Below are 19468 nucleotides of genomic sequence, written 5' to 3' on the forward strand. Positions count from 1 at the left end.
AAATCTGTTCTCCAAGCAGAACTATCAGAAGATTGACTTTAGCAATCTGGACATGAAGCAAGAAACTAGTATCCCTGTGTAGACCAGATCATAGGGAAACCCAAGGAAGTCTTGGCAGAGAGATTGTTTCCTTAGCTGCACTGGGAAAGGAGGAGCATGCTTGTGTTAGCACGGAGGACCTAGAAGCTGACATACGGTGCCTTCTCACTGTGTGTGCCTGCAGAGAGAGAGAGAGAGCAAGCTCTCTGGTGTCTCTCCCTCTTCTTCTAAGGGTACCAGTCCTATTGGATTAGGGCTCACCCTTATGACCTCATTTAACCTTAATCACCTCCAAACATGGTCACACTGAGGATAGGGCTCCAACATATGGATTCTTTTTGGGTGGGGGTGGGGGGCATAATTCAGTTCACAAAAGTCCTTATCATCTCATCCCTGGATTGTTATAGCTCCTTACTCATCCTCATTCCCAATTCCTTTCACCATTCCTTCTTGAATATGCAACCAGATTCATCTCAGTAAATTAGTTCTCTTACTGGAAAAAAAAAAAAAAAACCCTCAGTGATTCCCAATGACTAGAATTCCGTCAAATTCCTCAGTCTGGCATTTGGTTCACTGGTAGGTCCAAGCCTACCTTGACAGCCTAAATAAAGCTCTGCTCTTCCCGCACACTGCACCCTTCTGAATAACCTACTTCACTGTTGCTCATGCACTCACTGTGTGTGCCCACCTCTAGGCCTTCACTCACATTATTCCCTCTGCAATGGCCTCTTTTCCACTTATTACTCAGCATAGTTTTGGAAGTCCTCATTACAGCAATCAGAAAAGAAAAAGAAAAGGAATCCAGACTGGAAAAGAAGAAGCAAAACTCTTACTGTTTGCAGACAACTTGATAATATACACAGAAAACCCTAAAGATACTATCAGAAAATTACTAGAGCTAATAGTGAATTTAGTAAAGTCACAGGATACAAAATCAATACATAGAAATCACTTGCATTCCTATATGCTAACAATGAAAAATCAGAGAAATTAAGGAAACAATCTCATTCACCACTGCAACAAAAAGAATAAAATGTCTAGAAATAAACCTGCCTAAGGAGATGGAGAGATATTCCATGTTCCTGGATTGGAAGAATCAATATTGTGAAAGTGATTATACTACCAAATGCAACCTACAGATTCAATGTGATCCCTATCAAAATTTTCAAATGCCCAATGGCATTTTTCACAGAACTAGAACAAAAAATTTCACAATTAACATGGAAACACAAAAGACCCCAAATAGCCAAAGCAATCTTGAGAAAGAAGAATGGAGCTGGAGGAATCAACCTTCCTAACTTCAGACTATACTACAAAGCTGCAGTCATCAAGACAGTATGGTATTGGCACAGAAACAGAAATACAGACCAATATAGATATAGATCAGTATAGATCAATAGAAAGCCCAGAGATAAACCCATGTACCTATGGGTACCTTATTTTTGACAAAGGAGGCAAGAATATACAATGGGACAAAGATAGCCTCTTCAATAAGTGGTGCTGGGAAAACTGGACAGCTGCATGTAAAGGGAATTACAACATTTCAACTTATTCAAATACTGCCCTTTCTTCCAAGTGCCACACTCCTCAGCGACATCTTCTGCATCACTTCCGCCCACTGTGATCTTTCTCTCTGGGCTTGGATTACTTTTCCAAAGCAAGTGTTAACACACATCTCTGAGTATGTGTCTGTATTTCTGATGGAACTGTCTGAGAGTGGGTACTGAGTGTTCCTTCTTTGTGTCCCTCTCAGGGCTGGCACAGTGGTGGGGGCTCAGTGTTCTTTTTTAAAAAAAGTATTTATTTATTTTACTTTTGGTTGTGCTGGGTCTTCGTTGCTACGTGGACTTTTCTCTAGTTGCTGTGGGCGGGGGCTACTCTCTGGTTCGAGTGCATGGGCTTCTCATTGTGGTGGCTTCTCTTGTTGCCGAACTCAGGCTCCAGGACATGCAGGCTTCAGTAGTTGCCACACATGTGCTCAGTAGTTGTGGCACACGGCCTTAATTGCCCGGAGGCATGTGGAATCTTTCCAGAGCAGGGATCAATGTGTCCCCTGAATTGGCAGGCGATTCTTAACCACTGGACCACCAGGAAGTCCCTCGGTGTTCTTACAGTGTGGGTGAGTGGATGGGTAGATGCAAAGAACAATATTCCTTTGGTAAGGTTTTTCAAGACTCATGTGTAAATGTCAACTCCTCTGAGAAAACGTCCATAACCTCCCCCGTGTCTATCACATCAGTGCATTCTGAATCCCTGTACCAGCTTCACTATGACCAGAGAACTGTACTGTTTGTTTCTCTCTCCAACTCTATAGAACAGACTGTTTCTGTCTGTCCCCCCATGCTGAGTTAGTGTCTGATACGTGGTAGCCCCTCAGTAAATGTACGCTGAATGAAGGAATGACTTTGGCGTCACAGGGTGTAATGGAATCTTTTGGAGTGTGGCAAACTGTGTGTACCAGTAGAGGAGGGCCTGCTTAGAAACCTGACCCCAACTTTTCTTTAAAAATAACCCATGAAGCCTTGAGAAAATGTCATACTAACTTAGAAACAAACTAATTTGCTTTATATATTGTATATCTTGCTGCTGCTGCTAAGTCGCTTCAGTCTTGTCTGACTCTCTGCGACCCCATAGACGGCAGCCTACCAGCTCCCCCATCCCTGGGATTCTCCAGGCAAGAATACTGGAGTGGGTTGCCATTTCCTTCTCCAACGCATAGGAGTAAATTAATAATTTGTAACCTGACTTAGAATACCCAAAACACTCAAAGTGCTATAGAAAAGTTTTCTTGAAGCCATGCAGTCTGCTTTTTTTTTTTTTATAAAGCCAATATTTTATCATTTGGCAAACACTTATTTGGCAGGACAATGAATTTGTTTTCTAAATCTAGACTTTCACATGGGGAGTTGCCTTAAAGGTGGTAGGACCCACGTTGACTTCCACTACAAATAGGAGAAGTTTCAGGGTTTTCCATTTTCTGTCTTCTTTCTTCCCCTTCCAATCATAGCATCCCCACCTTGGGAGACACTAAATTGTCTCATCTACTGTCTTCTAGATCCACCCAGGTGACTTCTGCCCCTGTGTCTTTCTTTGCTCATGCTATTCCCCTTGCTTGAAAAGTCCTTCTGGTTGAGGTCCAACCAACACATCTCCTCCTCTGGCAAGCCTTCCCCAATGTCATAACCACTGAAGAGAATCGCCAGTACCACTTATTTCTGCTCTTATGCTTTGAATGTCAACTCATGTATTATGCTCTGCCACTTCCTGTGTGTAAGTCCCATCTCCTTGATTGTTCTAGAAGGTCCTTTGAGAAGGACTATACCTTGTGTTTCATTGGTATATCCTTTTATGCCTGATTTTACTCCTGTGAGACGTATTAACCAGGTTTTTGGAAATGAATGTTTCATCTCTCATCAGTTCAGTTCAGTTCAGTTCAGTCACTCAGTCGTGTCCGACTCTCCGCGACTCCATGAATCACAGCACGCCAGGCCTCCCTGTCCATCACCAACTCCTGGAGTTCACTCAAACTCATGTCCACAGAGTTGGTGATGCCATCCAGCCATCTCATTCTCTGTCGTCCCCTTCTCCTCCCACCCCCAACCTTTCCCAGCATCAGAGTCTTTTCCAGTGAGTCAACTCATCGCATGAGGTGGCCAAAGTATTGCAGTTTCAGCTTTAGCATCAGTCCTGGTTGGATCTCCTTGCAGTCCAAGGGACTCTCAAGAGTCTTCTCCAACACCGCAGTTCAAAAGCATCAATTCTTCGGCGATTAGCTTTCTTCACAGTCCAACTCTCACATCCATACACGACCACGGGAAAAACCATAGCCTTGACTAGACAGACCTTTGTTGGCAAAGTAATGTTTCTGCTTTTTAATATACTATCAAGGTTGGTCATAACTTTCCTTCCAAGGAGTAAGCGTCTTTTAATTTCCTGGCTGCAATCAGCATCTGCAGTGATTTTGGAGCCCAAAAAAATAAAGTCTGACACTGTTTCTACTGTTTTTCCATCTATTTCCCATGAAGTGATGGGACCAGATGCCATGATCTTTGTTTTCTGAATGTTGAGCTTCAAGCCAACCTTTTCACTCTCCTCTTTCACTTTCCTCAAGAGACATTTTAGTTCCTCTTCACTTTCTGCCATAAGGGTGGTGTCATCTGCATATCTGAGGTTTTTGATATTTCTCCTGGCAATCTTGATTCCAGCCTGTGCTTCTTCCAGCCCAGTGTTCCTCATGATGTACTCTGCATATAAGTTAAATAAGCAGGGTGACAATATACAACCTTGACGTACTCCTTTTCCTATTTGGAACCAGTCTGTTGTTCCATGTCCAGTTCTGACTGTTGCTTCCTGACCTGCATACAGGTTTCTCAAGAGGCAGGTCAGGTGGTCTGGTATTCCCATCTCTTTCAGAATTTTCCACAGTTTATTGTAATCCACACAATCAAAGGCTTTGGCATAGTCAATGAAGCAGAAATAGATGTTTTTCTGGAACTCTCTTGCTTTCTCCATGATCCAGCGGATGTTGGCAATTTGATCTCTGGTTCCTCTGCCTTTTCTAAAACCAGCTTGAACATTTGTAAATTCACAGTTCACATATTGCTGAAGCCTGGCTTGGAGAATTTTGAGCATGACTTTACTAGTGTGTGAGATGAGTGCAATTGTGCGGTAGTTTGAGCATTCTTTGGCATTGCCTTTCTTTGGGATTGGAATGAAGACTGAGTTTTTCCAGTCCTGTGGCCACTGCTGAGTTTTCCAAATTTGCTGGCATATTGAGTGCAGCACTTTCACAGCATCATCTTTCAAGATTTGAAATAACTGGAATTCCATCACCTCCACTAGCTTTGTTCGTAGTGATGCTTTCTAAGGCCCACTGGACTCCACATTCCAAGATGTCTGGCTCTAGGTCAGTGATCACATTATCGTGACTATCTTGGTCGTGAAGATCTTTTTTGTACAGTTCTTCTGTGTACTCTTGCCACCTCTTCTTAATATCTTCTGCTTCTGTTAGGTCCATACCATTTCTGTCCTTTATCGAGCCCATCTTTGCATGAAATGTTCCCTTGGAATCTCTAATTTTCTTGAAGAGATCTCTTGTTTTTCCTATTCTGTTGTTTTCCTCTATTTCTTTGCACTGATCACTGAGGAAGGCTTTCTTATCTCTCCTTGCTATTCTTTGGAACTCTGCATTCAGATGCTTACATCTTTCCTTTTCTCCTTTGCTTTTCGTCTCTCTTCTTTTCACAGCTATTTGTAAGGCCTCCTCAGACAGCCATTTTGCTTTTTTGCATTTCTTTTCCATGGGGATGGTCTTGGTCCCTGTGTCCTGTACAATGTCACGAACCTCCGTCCAGAGTTCATCAGGCACTCTATCTATCAGATCTAGTCCCTTAAATCTATTTCTCACTTCTACTGTATAATCATAAGGGATTTGATTTAGGTCATACCTGAATGGTCTAGTGGTTTTCCCTACATTCTTCAATTTAAGTCTGAATTTGGCAATAAGGAGTTCATGATCTGAGCCACAGTCAGCTCCTGGTCTTATTTTCGCTAACTGTATACAGCTTCTCTATCTTTGGCTGCAAAGAATATAATCAATCTGATTTCGATGTTGACTATCTGGTGATGTCCATGTGTAGAGTCTTCTCTTGTGTTGTTGGAAGAGGGTGTTTGCTATGACCAGTGCGTTCTCTTGACAAAACTCTATTAGCCTTTTCATCTCTCATAGTCTATTTGAATCCAGAACTCTGAAAATGAGTAGAAAGAAGATTCTGGAGCCCCTTTCCAGGCCTAATCCAGCCCCTCCCTGTGGTGTTCTTGTTAATAGGAAGGTCAGATCACCTTTGATAACAGGGATTCAGAACCCAGTGCTCAGTGGATTCCATGTTGGATGACGTTAACCTAAAAAAGTCAAATGGTGGCTGAATCCCTTCTTGCACTTCTTTTTCCATATTCTACAACCGGCTTGGGAAAACTATCCTGTGGGCCAAGTCTCCCAAATTTCATTTGGTGTGTGGTGAAAGGTCCCAGAAGTGATGTACTCACAGTTGAACCTACAACTTAAAGCTTAGTTTTACTCCCTTAAAAGAGCTGTAAAGCCACCGGGGTCGCACAGAGTCGGACCCACTGAAGCGACTTAGCAGCAGCAGCAGCAGCAGGAATATTTCACCCTGAGCATCGTCCTTATGTCTTTTTTGACTCTCACTTTCTGGTGGGCTCTGTGCCTTTGTGTCTCTGTGCGTCTGCTTTATAAGTAGTTCCTTTGTAAATTAGAAAGAAATTTGTAAAAAAAAAAAAAACAGAAATTAATTTGTCTCCATTATGTCTGATTCTTTTCCTTCTTTAATATTTTCCATATTCTGCCTTCTATCTGAAAGAAAAAAAATCACTGGATGTCCATAAAGGAAAATATACTTAGCTAAAATATTTTTGGGGAGAGAACTGAGAAACACCACATTCATTCGTTTACATTATTTTTGTAGTCAGTGAAGTCGTTTTTCAAAAACAGAAATCTGCCACGCTCCAGCTTCTTATCTGTATCACTTTACATTCACTTATGAACCTCAACAAATAGACATTCTTTTTCCATAGTTGTGGTCCATCTACATACACTATATATAAATATTTAGTCCATATACATATAAATAGTGGTATTCTGTTAGGATAGTTTATTGAGCTATTCCTCAAGTGTTTGATATTTAGATTATCTCCATTTTTATTATCATAAACAGTGTTGCTACCAACACTGTGAATAAATTATTTTATTCTTTTGACTTTTCTGATGTATAATGCCAAAAGGAGGATTATGAGCTCAAACCATTCACTGACTTTAAAAATAAAAAACGTAGACCATAACCCTCTACTCAAGAAAAAACCCAACCCCCTTCCATTTTGAGGTATATCAGTTAAGAGAAGAGAAAAACAGAAAAGGGAGAACTGAGAAAAAATCGTTCATTCATTCAACAAATATTTCCACAGGCACTGTACCAGGCACTAGGTATTTCATCCATCAGTGAATAAGAAACCAGAATAATCTCTCTTCTCTCTAGTAGAGCCTCCAGCCTAGTGGGAGAAGATAGACAATAATATAATAATCAATGCGCTAACTATGTAATCAGTTGAAGAGTGATAAGTGCTATGAAAAGAAGAAATCTAGCCCAGGCAGAGCAGAATCAGGAGAAACGAGGGACCAGGGAGGGGTGCAGGTTGTGAGTTTAAATGAGTTATTGAGAAGACAGCATTTGGGCAGAGGTTTAAGGAAAGTGAGGAAGTCAGCCCTGTTCTTTTTGATGAAGAGCATACCAGGAAGGGCTCCTGGCTGATGTTGTTACTTCTCTTGGGAAAACATCAAGGAAGTCACTGTGGCTGGAGCAGAGAGACAGAGCAGGCACAGAAAGGCAGGGCAGGGGCCACAGCAGAAGGATACTGCAGGCTCTTGTAAGGACTTCAGTGTTTTTTTTTCTAATTATTTTGGCTGCGTTGAGTCTTCATTGCCACATGCTGGCTTTCTCCAGTTGTGGTAGGTGGGGGATACTCTCTAGTTGTTACGCATGGGCTGCTCATTGCAGTCGCTTCTCTTGTTGCAGAGAACCAGCTCTAGAGCACAGGCTTAGTAGTTGTGGCGCGTGGGCTGGGATCCTTCTGGACCAGGGATTGAACCCGTGTCCCTTGCACTGGCAGGTGGATTCTTAACCACTGGAGCACCAGGGCAGTCCCAAGACTTCAGTTCTTACTCCAGTCCCCAAAGAAGGGTGTGGAAAGGCTACACTGGACTCACCTTCTTTGAAAGGGCAAATGCGGGACTTGCCCTTGACCCCTGACTCCAGGTCTCCGGGGTGGGATCCGGAAGCTGTTGTGTTGCTGTCAGATTCCTCAGGGTGATTCTGATGTGCAGGGAGGTTGAAGACCACTCTTTCAGCTCAAAAATTCCACTGTTCTAAATTTAAAACAATTTAATAAAAGAAAGCAGAGATTTCACTGCATTCCCAAAGGTTGGTGATTTCGAGATGTTGGAGATGATGTAGGAAATGGAGCCCCGAGGTTAACTGACTTGCCTGAGGTTACACAGCTGTAAGAGGCAGCACTGCTTCCAAGTCTGCCCTTCTCTCTCTGAGATCAAGGAACCTTCCACTGTGCCCGGCTACCTAATAAACTGTATCATTTCACTTATCAGGTGGTTAGATTTCCAATAAGCTCCGCCATTAACAATATAGTTTGAATTCAGAGCTCTGTAAGGTTGATTGGTTGATTAAATGTTTGATTATCTAAAGATTAATCCAAAACTCCTATTGTTTTAACCTTTATGAAGAGTCACTCAAAATGTATCAGTCATATTCTTTTCTCCTTTAGAGGAATTCTAGAAGAGTTATACCAATCTTGACTGGGAAGGGACCTTAATTGTTGAGAGTCTTGCAGTGCTTCTGGGCCATAATTCTGAAACCAGCTGTATCTGGTATGAGTATAAAACATACAAGCTGACCTTGTATGTAACGTTCAGCTGACCTTGGACATTTCTAAGTTTTTGAAGAAATTTTTGATTTGGTTTGCTTTTTGATTTCTTTCTTGGACATTAGCTGTAGCTAAATTTTTTAACTTAATTCAATTTTTAAAATAATGTTGGTTTTTCTGGCCTTATTCTGTAACTTGAGCCTAAATTTTATCTACAGTGTCTGAACTTGTAGACTTTGCTGTGATCCTGGAATGCGTTGAAATTGTGACATGGGAATTGGTCCAGAAATCACTTACAGGAGCAAGAACTCTGGCCTCAGAGCTTAGCTGGGGAACAATTTCAGTTAAACCATTCCTCCACTCGCACATTTCTGCGTGTTTCAGTGACCAGATTTGTGCCAGCGATGGGGGGAGGTTACACATTCCCACTGAGAACACTTGGTGGAGATTATCGGGATACTTTATTTTTTTCCTTTCACTAAGCCAGAATTGGCAGCGGAAGCTGGGTCTGAGGAAGATTGTGTCTAAAACTATTGGCTGTTCTGGGAATGGAAGGAGGAATTTATACCTAGTGCACTTCCCCATTTCCTCTTTTGTTCCTGCAGGAGACTCACATTCAGTGAAAGGCATGGGTCCCCATATGAAATGGTTAGTTAAGGTACTGAAGCAGCTCAGTCCTGTTCAGTAGCCACCTTGAGGTTATTTACTCTCTCAAAACTTAATCTTTTTCTTTTTTCCTTCTATTTTTTTTTCTGTTTTCTAAATTTTCTTCTGGGTGACTTGTCCCTTCATGACTCAGCTCCTAATGTTCTCCACCAGAAGATTGGTTGTAACTCCTGTTTTATCATAGCCTTCTTCCTTTCAAAGCCTCAGTGAGTGGCTGGCCCATTTCTCTTCTCTGGGAGGTTTCATCATAGAAACCACATTGCTAGAGAAAACTGAAAATGTAGACACTGGGCATGAGAATTAGCATGGTTCAGAGTGTCCAAAAGGGTAGACTTTGATTGGTAGCTCCATGAACGATGATGACTGAAATCGGTGTGTATAAGAGAATCAAAAAGAAGCTTTTAGGAGCGGTTATCTCCTGACTTAGCATTGCGTCAGGGACTGGTATGGAGACTAGCGCTTGTGTAACTTAACTCTGATGATGTTTTCCCAGATTCTGAATGGTCCCTTGGAAGTAGAACAGTTGGCAGCCATCAGGCTTAGACCTATTTCAAATGAATGACTGTCCCTGCATCTCAGTGGTGACCATTTAATGTGGTACTCTTATAGTCGTAGATAGGGACAAGGAAGCATGGAAGGGCACTGTGGTGGAAGCGGTGGTGCCAGGAAAGAAGACTTACTCCTCCAGCCGGGGGAGTGCTGGCAGCAGGTAGCCCTCTGCTCAGCTGTCAGTCTTACATGGGAAGACTCTCTGCTGAAGAGAGTCACCTGGCCCAGGGCCACCCGGGTGGCTGACAAGTAACTGCTGACCTATGTGAGGGTATAAAGGTGTGTCCTCCTAGACCCAGTTCAGGACAACGCTGAACCATCATCCAGCTGTAGAATTTTCCCTGCAGGGGTGCCTGTGGCTTTTAGGGAGGCTGTATCCTAGCTCAGTTTCTCCCTCTGCTCAATCTCCACCTCCCTTCCCTACTGCCTTTTCTCCCTCCTTCCCTTCCAGATGTCGATTCCAAGAATATGTGCTCATCAGCCTTGCGCCTGCAGAACATCATTTCAGAATCTGCCTTGGGAGGAACCCAACCTGCACAGTTTTATGAACAATTTGCCTGTCCATTAGAAAATGTAGCACAGACTTTTTTTCATGTCATCAAAAAAAGTTTTTTAGAGACCAAGAGTCGGGAAGAGAAAGCTGAGAAGAGAAACAAAAGACTTAGTTTAGGTCAGTTAGACTAGGTTAGTTCTTTCTCCTCTGTATATCTGAATTTGAGATGTGGGGTGACACCTTGCTTCTCTGTGAAGTGTAGAAGCTGTTATTTGAAGTCTTGACCCAGTCATCCCCAAATTTGATGTGATGGGGAGAGAAAGAGAGGGAAGAACCAAAGAAATTATTTCAAGCTGGATTCTTCTTTGTGCTTTGCATTAGGACTCCATGTTCTTGCTTTTGCATTTGACCTTATACTCTGAGTCCTTTCTTGGACCATCCATTTCTCCTCTGTGATGCTGTGGCAGCAGACTGGAATTACTCAAAGAACAACCCAATAAATGGGCAGTGGTGCCTGGCAGCTCCAACCCAGGCTGCACATCCGGGAGGATAAGCAGCCTTCTTCTGAAGGTATTCTTGCTCCTCCAAGGAAGTTGGGCAGGCCTCTCTGAGGGGACTGAGGGAAGGCAGTTTTGACTGCCCAGCCTGGTGTGAGGCAGAGCAGTGGACAATCGGAGTGGGGGTGGCGACTGGATGGAGGAGAAGCCACTGTGAAAATGTAGTGACACCCAGGGAAGAGGTGAAAACCTTGGAGGAGAAAGCCCAGAACCATGCCAACAGCTTTTTCTGTTCTTTCTTTGGGTCTTAGAGGAATCTGTGCATTCAGGGGCTTGGCCCTCCACCTGGTCTCTGGTTCCTTGGCGTGACCTCGGATGATGAGTGGACATCATCTGTGTACTCTACCCTTTTGAAGACTGGGTCGCCATCCAACTCAGCCTTGCGTGTACGTGGGGAAGCAGGGGACTACAGAGGTATGAAGCCTCTGCTTAATGAGTCAACTGGGAGGCGAGCAAGTCAGATGGGTGGGCGCGGGCTGCAGGGTCCCTACGGGGCATCATGATGTTTAGCTCAGGGATGTTACAATGTGTTCCTGAAAGGCCAGGGGCTTACTGGGGGTGCTCCCCAGGCTACACTACCCTTCGGGGCCGGCCCGGGGTTTGAGCCGCGAGGGGAAGAGAGGCTAGGGCACTGGAGGTGCGGCCCCGGGACGGGTGCAGGAGGAACGAGGCCTCTGGACAGCGGAGGGAGGGGAGGGCGCCGGGGCGTGGTGCCCGCCGCCGCACCCTGGGGCCCCGGGGAGGCGGGGCGCGGGGGTGCCGAGCCCGGCCGCGAGCGCGCTGCGTCCCGCCCGCGAGAGTGCGGGCAGCGGCGGGCGGGGCCGCGGGGCGCAGCAGCGCCCCACCGGCGGCGACTGCGGAGCGGGGGCGCCGCGGAGAAAGGCGGGCGGGAGGGACGGAGGGCGGGAGACACGCGGAGTGAAAGTAGGGAGAGAGACGCGGGCGGTGCTGGGCCGCGGGAGCCCGGCGAGGTCGAGCGGGGCGGCGGCGCGGGTCGAGCGGAGCCAGGGCGGAGGGCGGGCGGAGGCGTGGGGAGCGCGTTTGGGGCGCCGCGGCGGCGAGGGTGGCGGCCGCCGGTGCGCGCGGGGCGCTGTGTGTGCGCGCTCGCCCGCTCCAGGAGGAAGATGGCCCAGAAGGGAAAGTTGGGGTGACGCGCGCAGCCCCGGCAGGCTCGGCGGGGTGCCCCGCTGGGAGCCCGACGGAGCGGCGGCCAGACCGGCCGGGGGGCGCAGGGTCGGGGCGCCGCCGCCGCCGCCGCCGCCGAGGCGCCCGCCCCCTCACTGCAGGTGGCCGCCGCGGCGCCGGGGCCGGGCGGGCGCGCGGGGGAGCCCGGCCGAGGGATGGGCTGCGCCCCCAGCATCCACGTCTCGCAGAGCGGCGTTATCTACTGCCGGGACTCGGACGAGTCCAGCTCGCCCCGCCAGACCACCGGCGCGTCGCAGGGCCCCGCGGCCCCCCTGCACGGCCTCTTCGTACAGACCGACGCCGCCGACGCCATCCCCCAGAGCCGCGCGTCCGGGCCCCCAGGCGCCGCCCGCGCCCGCAGGGCCCGCGGGGAGCTGGGCAGCGGCAGCAGCGCGGGCTCCGCGGCGACCACCTGCGGGGGCCGGAGGCGCCACTGCTGCAGCAGCGCGGAGGCCGAGACCCAGACCAGCTACACCAGCGTCAAGGTAAACGCCGGGCGCCCGCGCGCGCTGCGGGGGGCCGGCCGCCGCGTCCCGCGGGCAGGGGGCTCCGGCGGAGTTTAGTGGCCTGGTTGGTTTGGGGAGATGGTCACTGAGGAGGAGTTTACTTTTCATCTGGGAGTGGGGTGATGAGGGCCCCGGAAATGGCGCGTTAAACACCCCTGGAGGGGTCCTGAGAGCCGGTTTGGGGGGGGCCGGGTGGAGAAGGGAAGCAGGTGGGCTGGCCTGGTTCTCACCGAGAAGAAGGCTGGACTGGGTCAGCTCTGGAGGAGGGCTTGGCATCGTTGGGAGCGTTCGGAGACGAGTTCCACTGAATGAAATCCGAGCTCCGGGCTGGATTTGCGTGGCTGGGAGGTGAATGGTGCAGATTCGGTGCCACGGTACTACAGTGCCCTCGTGTTCAGATTTTTACCTGGAGACACCGGCCGGGTTGCGTGTGGTTGGAGTCTCAGCCACAGGGGCCGAGTGTGGCGATTTGTGAATGGATGAGAGGGTTTCTGTTCTCTCGAGAGATGGAGGAAGGGAATGGAGGAGGAGGACCCGAGTGGAACCTGTTGTTTACGACTTCTTTGGGTTGGCTGCGTGTCTTTGGGTTGGCTGCGTGTCTGGAACATAATTGAGAGAACCTTGCTGGGAGTTTGGAGGGTCGGCTGCGCTGCCGTGAGGGGAACTGATTTCCAATGCAGTGCAGCTGCCTGAAGATGAAGATTTATTCTGCACATTCATCTTACCTTTCAGGACAGCGAAATTTTGAGCCACTGGAAAACATTAAGTGATTAAAGCAGTCACTACATATTTCTTAGTGCCAGAAGAAAAATGATGATTTTTTTTTTAAAACAGTGCCCTCCTGTGTGTTCTCAAAATACTATTAAATCCAAGAGGTTTGTCTTTGTGTAAATCTGGCCACTGGGCCTTTTATCCTTATGGCAAACAGAAGGATGGTGGCACATCCTACAGTACAGAGGGAGGGAAATGTGTCTCTCTGACTGTTAATGTAAGAGAATCAACAGCTTTTACACGGTCAGTAGATTACCAGGAATCGTGTCACTGATTAAAGGCACCATTATACCTTTACTACTGGAAAAGTTATTCAACGATTGGCCTAGTGTGAGGAGGCTCCTAGTCTTCCCTGGATAAAGTCAGCTCTCAGTGGATGGATGTCGTGTGCTGATTTCCATGACATAGAAGAGCAAAGGCTTCTTTTAATGAGCTTGCTTTAACAGCATCTGATTTTGTAACATGAAGCTTAACTGGTGTTTTTCTATCAGAGAGTTTCTCTGGTAATAATCGTGTAATAGAGTATGATAATATAACCATCATTATAATACAGACACTATTTATTGAGCACCTACTGTGTACCAGATAGAAGTTTTCTAGCTTTTGAATGTTAGCTGTTTACTGATAGAATATCCAAGAACTAGAGACCTGGATCCATGACAGTACTACCTACTAATTGAACATTTGTTATAAAGGAGCATGCTGAACACTAAGGTTTTTTTCCCCCAACACTGGTTCACATAAAGTTACCATTAGAAGTAATTTCAGGGGATGAAAATGTTTTATTTGGTGAAGTAATTAAATTGGAATGTTGCCAATAATGACTGTCCTTTTGCCTTCTTATTGAAAAGGAAATTTGATGACATGAAGCAGTAGTTCAGAATGATGACAACTTATGAACTCTAGATACTCTTTTTGGTTTGCTTAAGAGGATTTTTCGCCTTTCAGAGTAGCAAGAATCCCAATTTAGTACCTGGCAACTTCAGTTACTCCATGTTTGTTCAGTAAAAGAAAGAATAATGAACGAACTCATTCTCTATGTTTCAGTACTTCTCTCAAGAGACTACTTAGAGACCAAGTGAAATAAAAACTGGAGGGGAAATGAGCCCCAGTTATTAGCAGTTAGTGTGAACTTGCATAAATATCATTGCTACTTGGCTGAAGTGTTAAAAGGCTTGACCTGGATAGGAATTTCACTTACTTTGCTTTGTCAACCAGATTTCCAAACAAGAGCTTGTTTCATTCCAACCCATTGCTGCAGATGTTGGACAAAACTGCTGGTTCAGTTTATTCAACACTAATTTGCACGTGTAGAACTCAGAAACTACAGATTTGATATTACATGTGAGACCAGAATGAATATTTATACAAATCACATAGAATTACTATCACAGAATTGGTTTAAAATATTTAATACTATCCTTTTAGGATGTGTGACTCAGTATTATAGTATCTTTTTCACTTTTTTTCCTGTTCCATGTTCTTTTGTAGATGAGGTAATTTTATAAAGGTATTACTTTCATTTCTTTTTAGAAGAATTCTTCCACCTTAGGAGTTTGAGATAATTGCTGGTCACGCCCCCTGCCCCCCACCACACTCACCCCTCCCGTTTCCAAAATGCTCAGGTGGGAAAGGAAAGTGCCATTTGGTCCTGTTTACAGTGGTGGTAGGGTTGTAATAGGTTTTTGTTTTTTTAATTTGCTCTTTGTACATCAATTATAAACCATATCTTCATTATCTCCTTGATTTCTGGTATTCCCCAGAGTGCAGAAATGCATGCTTGATCTCTCCCTTTTCTAGCAAGAATTCATCTCATTAGGCTTTTAGAATGATGAAGCATTATGATGTCAAACATGATGTCGACAGGAACCTTCCTGAATACCTAATTTACAAAAAATGATGAGCATTAATAATTCATGTGCACCACAGTGATATCATGTGGGTTTCCAATTCTGGTAAGAAGTTAGATTTGTCTTCCAATTGCTGTAAAAAATGCAGCTTCCTAGCAATTTGTCTCCCTCTTGTTTGCCTTTTTAAAAATCATGCTCCAACAGGAGAATCCTGCAGAATGCTCACTGCTGAGATTGTGCCAGTTTTGCAATTCTTGTTCAGAAATCCTCAGAGGAGATGGTGGAACCTCTCCCTGGGAAGATCTGGGGATTCTTACAAGTTTTCTTTTTCTCGTCCCAGCTGTTGTGCCTGAGGAGGATCCAGGATTAGGCAGCCAGTTGTAGAAGAGAGTCTTGATTGACAATTCAGTCAACTTGCAGCCATCTCTTATGAGGTAAACTGTTTTGTGGATCAGACACAGGAGGTTCTTAGTTTCCAAGTGATTTTGTTCTAGTCGGAAGCCTTGCCAGTTCCCGCATCGCCCTTCATCCACTGTGCTCAGCCATTCTTTCAGTCAGTATTTGTACCAGGTGGCGATGGCACCCCACTCCAGTACTCATGCCTGGAAAATCCCATGGATGGAGGAACCTGGTAGGCTACAGTCCATGGGGTCGCTAAGGGTTGGACACGACTGAGCGACTTCACTTTCACGCATTGGAGAAGGAAATGACAACCCACCTAGTGTTCTTGCCTGGAGAATCCCGGGGACAAAGGAGCCTGGTGGGCTGCCATCTATGGGGTTGCACAGAGCTGGACATGACTGAAGTGACTTAGCAGCAGCAGCAGCTGCTGTACTGTGGATTCAGGGAATATCCATGAAGCCTGGTAAACAAAACCTAATGAGGATGGTCAGTCTTTTGCAAAAGGGTGTGCCTAAACCAGTGATTCATTATTTTTGTATTATCCGTGTTCCTTGGCTTTCCAATCAGTGAGGATAATCCCAAGTTGACTATAAAGGAAAAAATAGATAATTTTCTGACCTTATGGTAAATAATGAGTGAGATTTTATTTATCCCTCCTTTATTTATCTCTGGAGGGAGAGAGCTATTTTGGAAAAAAAAAGAAAAGATTTTTGTTAAGTCAGTAGTCTCAAGTTTTAGTGTACATCAGAATCACCTGGAAGGCTTGTTGAACTACTGACTGTTGGGTTCCACTCCCAGAGTTTCTGATTTAGGAGCTCCTGGGTAAGGCCCACGGAGAAGGCAATGGCAAGCCACTCCAGTACTGTTGCCTAGAAAATCCCATGGATGGAGGAGCCTGGTAGGCTGCAGTCTGTGGGGTCGCTAAGGGTCGGACACGACTGACTGACCTCACTTTCACTTTTCACTTTCACACATTGGAGAAGGAAATGGCAACCCACTCCAGTGTTCTTGCCTGGAGAATCCCAGAGATGGGGGAGCGTCTATGGGGTCACACAGAGTCGGACACGACTGAAGTGACTTAGCAGCAACAGCAGCAGCAGGGTAGGGCCCAAGAGTTTGGATTTCTAACAAGCTTCTAGGAGACACTAGTTTTGCTGATCTAGGGACCACAGTTTGGGAACCACTGTTGTTAAATGAATTAAATTGCCTGTGGGTCGGAAATTGAATTAGGTGTGGCCACCTCCAGCACAGCATATGGCTCCACACTGTGTGTGTTCAGAGTACTAGTCGCCGCCCTGCCTTCATCTCAGTGGTGCTTGAGTCGCTGAGTCGTGTTTGACTCTTGCGACCCCATGGACTGTAGCCCGCCAGATTCCTCTGTCCATGGAATTTCCCAGTCAAGAATACTGCAGTGGGTTGCCATTTCCTTCTCCAGGGGATTTTCTCAACCTAGGGATTGAACCCCCATCTCCTGCATTGCAGGCAGATTCTTGACCAGTGAGCCATCAGGGAAGCTGCCGTGCCTTCATCTTAGTGTACTTTCGTGATATGGGTCATCTGTCATCTCTACCCGTGAAGTCAGGCTCTGGGCCTCCAGATGTGGCTGGGAAGTCTGTCAGTGGAGAGAGGGCTGGGCCATGTGGAGCCCACCCTGGCTTCCCGAGCGCAGACTCTGCTAGGCTGGGCCGTGTGGAGCCCACCCTGGCTTCCCGAGCGCAGACTCCGCTAGGCTGGGCCATGTGGAGCCCACCCTGGCTTCCCGAGTGCAGACTCTGCTAGGCTGGGCCGTGTGGAGCCCACCCTGGCTTCCCGAGTGCAGACTCCGCTAGGCTGGGCCGTGTGGAGCCCATTCTGGCTTCCCGAGTGCAGACCCCGCTAGGCTCCTCTGGGGTTTTCGGGTCCTGGTGTCTTGCTTTGCCGTCTGGGTCCCTCACACGCCTCTGCTCTGCCGGGGCTGCGTCCCGCACAATGGGAGATTGCACGGCAAGGAAGCAACTTAAAACGGGCTGACGTCGGCTCTTGGAGTTCTTGCTCGTCCTTTCACCTTGCTGTGTGTGTTTAGTTTTAGTAAATCCCTAGTTTATTTTTTGCTGTAGCTCATTTCATCACAATTTAGTGCCCCCTCCCTTTGTTCCAACACATGAACTATAGTCATTGAGCAAATTTTCCTGGTTTTCGCTGCTTTCTTCAGTAGATACACTCATTTTTAAGATCTATCAGATATAAACTAGTCCCTGCTCTTTTTACAATGGCATCATTTCCCCCTTTAAAACTGGATGGCTGCAGAGATCAGAGAGCACACCTTCTTTTCAATAAAGGTGCAATGTTAATACTTCTAATATGAAGCAAAAACAGCCCTTATTTCAAGCAGTATTTATTCAGAATATTTGCTATCTGTATTTCCTTGGTCGTGCATGTGTGTGTGTGTGCGCACGCGCTCAATCATGTCCAACTCTCTGCAACCCCATGGATTATAGCCGGCCAGAATTCTCTGCCCATGGAATTCTCCAGGCAAGAATACTGGAGTGGGTTGTCCTTTCCTTCTCCAGGGGATCCTCCTGAGCCAGGGATTGAACCAGCATCTCTTGGGTTGACAGGAGGATTCTTTTACCACTGAGTCCCCTGGGAAGCCCTGTTTTCCTTGGTTAATTCATCATGAAAAAGTTTAATGCCTTTTCTATATTTCAGTTTTCATATCTACAAAATAAAAACAATATTTGATCTGTCTACTTGTAAAGACTTGGTGACTTAAAAAGAGTAAACTTGAAAGAATGTTGTGGAATGCTTTTAAGGGTGGAGGCCTACCATTAATGCTGCTGCTGAGGCTGATGATGATGAAGACCATGAGGACAGCCCATGGGTCCTTCTGTAACATCTTTTCCATGAAGTTTTATGTAATATTGAAATAACTTATTTGATAAACTAAAATTAGCTAAGTAGATTTAATAAGGAAAAAGATATATCCCTGAAAAAAAAAAAGGCCTGTCACGTAATTCTCCCTTGGACTTTGCTGAATCTGTCCTCAAATCAGAAAGTAAGAGTGCAAACTGCTCCTTTTCAGAGGTGATGCTTTTCTACTGAATCCCACCCTGGCGGACGCAAGGCAGGATGTGGGCTGCAGCAGAGCAGAACGTGCTGGTGAGAGCTGGGCAGCTCCCGTGGGACCAGATTATGATGGGTAAAGGCCAGGAATCAGAATGGGGGGTGGGGGGAGGTCCTGTAGTTCCAGGGGAAGAGAGAGTTTAGGGTTTGGGAAACCAGCAGGGTTGGGGGAGGAGCCGCTTCTTCAGAGCCGAGTGGGCAAGTAAAATCTAAAATCCAGGGGCTCAGAACGCTAACAGGCTGTTGAACTGGGTTGAGACTTCTGGTTGGGGAAAAAAGGGAGATGCTGGTGACCAGTCAAAGGGCTGCAAGTCAACCCTGCACCTAAGTGAGGCAAGACCAACCAACCAGTCCTTCCTCAGACCTGATCAGATGGTGTCTGGACAGGAAACAGACTGTGTATCCACAAAAGTTTAAGAAATAATGTAATGAAGCAACTATTACAGATGCATTGGCAAAATGAAAGGAAATTAGCAAATGATGAAGCACCCAAGACTAGAAAAAGAGGGCACTGCTACCACCGAGAAGAAGTACAGAAGGGAATGGTTATGGGGACGTGAGAAACCAACCCTATCGGGTAGGGCAGCCCCCAAAAGCTGTGGCCTTGCGGAAGAATGCAGTGATTGAAGGCCTGTGGCTGGGCAGGGGTCCTCTGGGAATAAATACCTGTAAATACCCCTGTTGTCCTCCCTTTCATTGATCTCCAGCTTGGTACCATCTTTGTCCAAACACATTTGGAAACCAGAGGGCAAGGAAATCCATTGATCGAGGTTTTCCAGAACAAGGGAGAATATATCCTGACCATATCCCAGAAGGCCTTCTGTTACCAGTTCTAAAAGATGTCCAACGTCATTGGAGATAACCCTGGGAAGCTCAAATTGAGATGGGTAATTTTGATAA

The 19468-nt window shown here is 46.2% G+C and overlaps 1 protein-coding gene across 17 annotated transcripts in view; it reads left to right on the forward strand.

The window, feature by feature from the left end:
* Nucleotides 1–19468, forward strand: part of PDE8B (phosphodiesterase 8B) — a 352403-nt gene that overhangs the window by 96522 nt on the left and 236413 nt on the right. The window contains exons 1-3 of one of the 17 annotated variants that reach the window (XM_088839881.1): nucleotides 12480–15498; nucleotides 18528–18604; nucleotides 19276–19455. The exons of 13 other annotated variants lie outside the window; for them this stretch is intronic. In XM_088839881.1, the coding sequence (XP_088696007.1) occupies nucleotides 19408–19455 (48 nt within the window). In that variant the 5' untranslated portion in view covers nucleotides 12480–15498; nucleotides 18528–18604; nucleotides 19276–19407. Of the gene's footprint in view, nucleotides 1–12062; nucleotides 12423–12479; nucleotides 18605–18678; nucleotides 19456–19468 lie in introns of those variants that run through there. 3 more of the 17 variants (XM_055436830.2, XM_088839883.1, XM_088839882.1) reach the window with 3 other exon arrangements.

The sequence above is a fragment of the Moschus berezovskii genome, chromosome 9 (genome assembly GCF_049115385.1).
Source record: "Moschus berezovskii isolate FMDL1 chromosome 9, NW_MosBer_1.0, whole genome shotgun sequence".
Taxonomy (NCBI): domain Eukaryota; kingdom Metazoa; phylum Chordata; class Mammalia; order Artiodactyla; family Moschidae; genus Moschus; species Moschus berezovskii.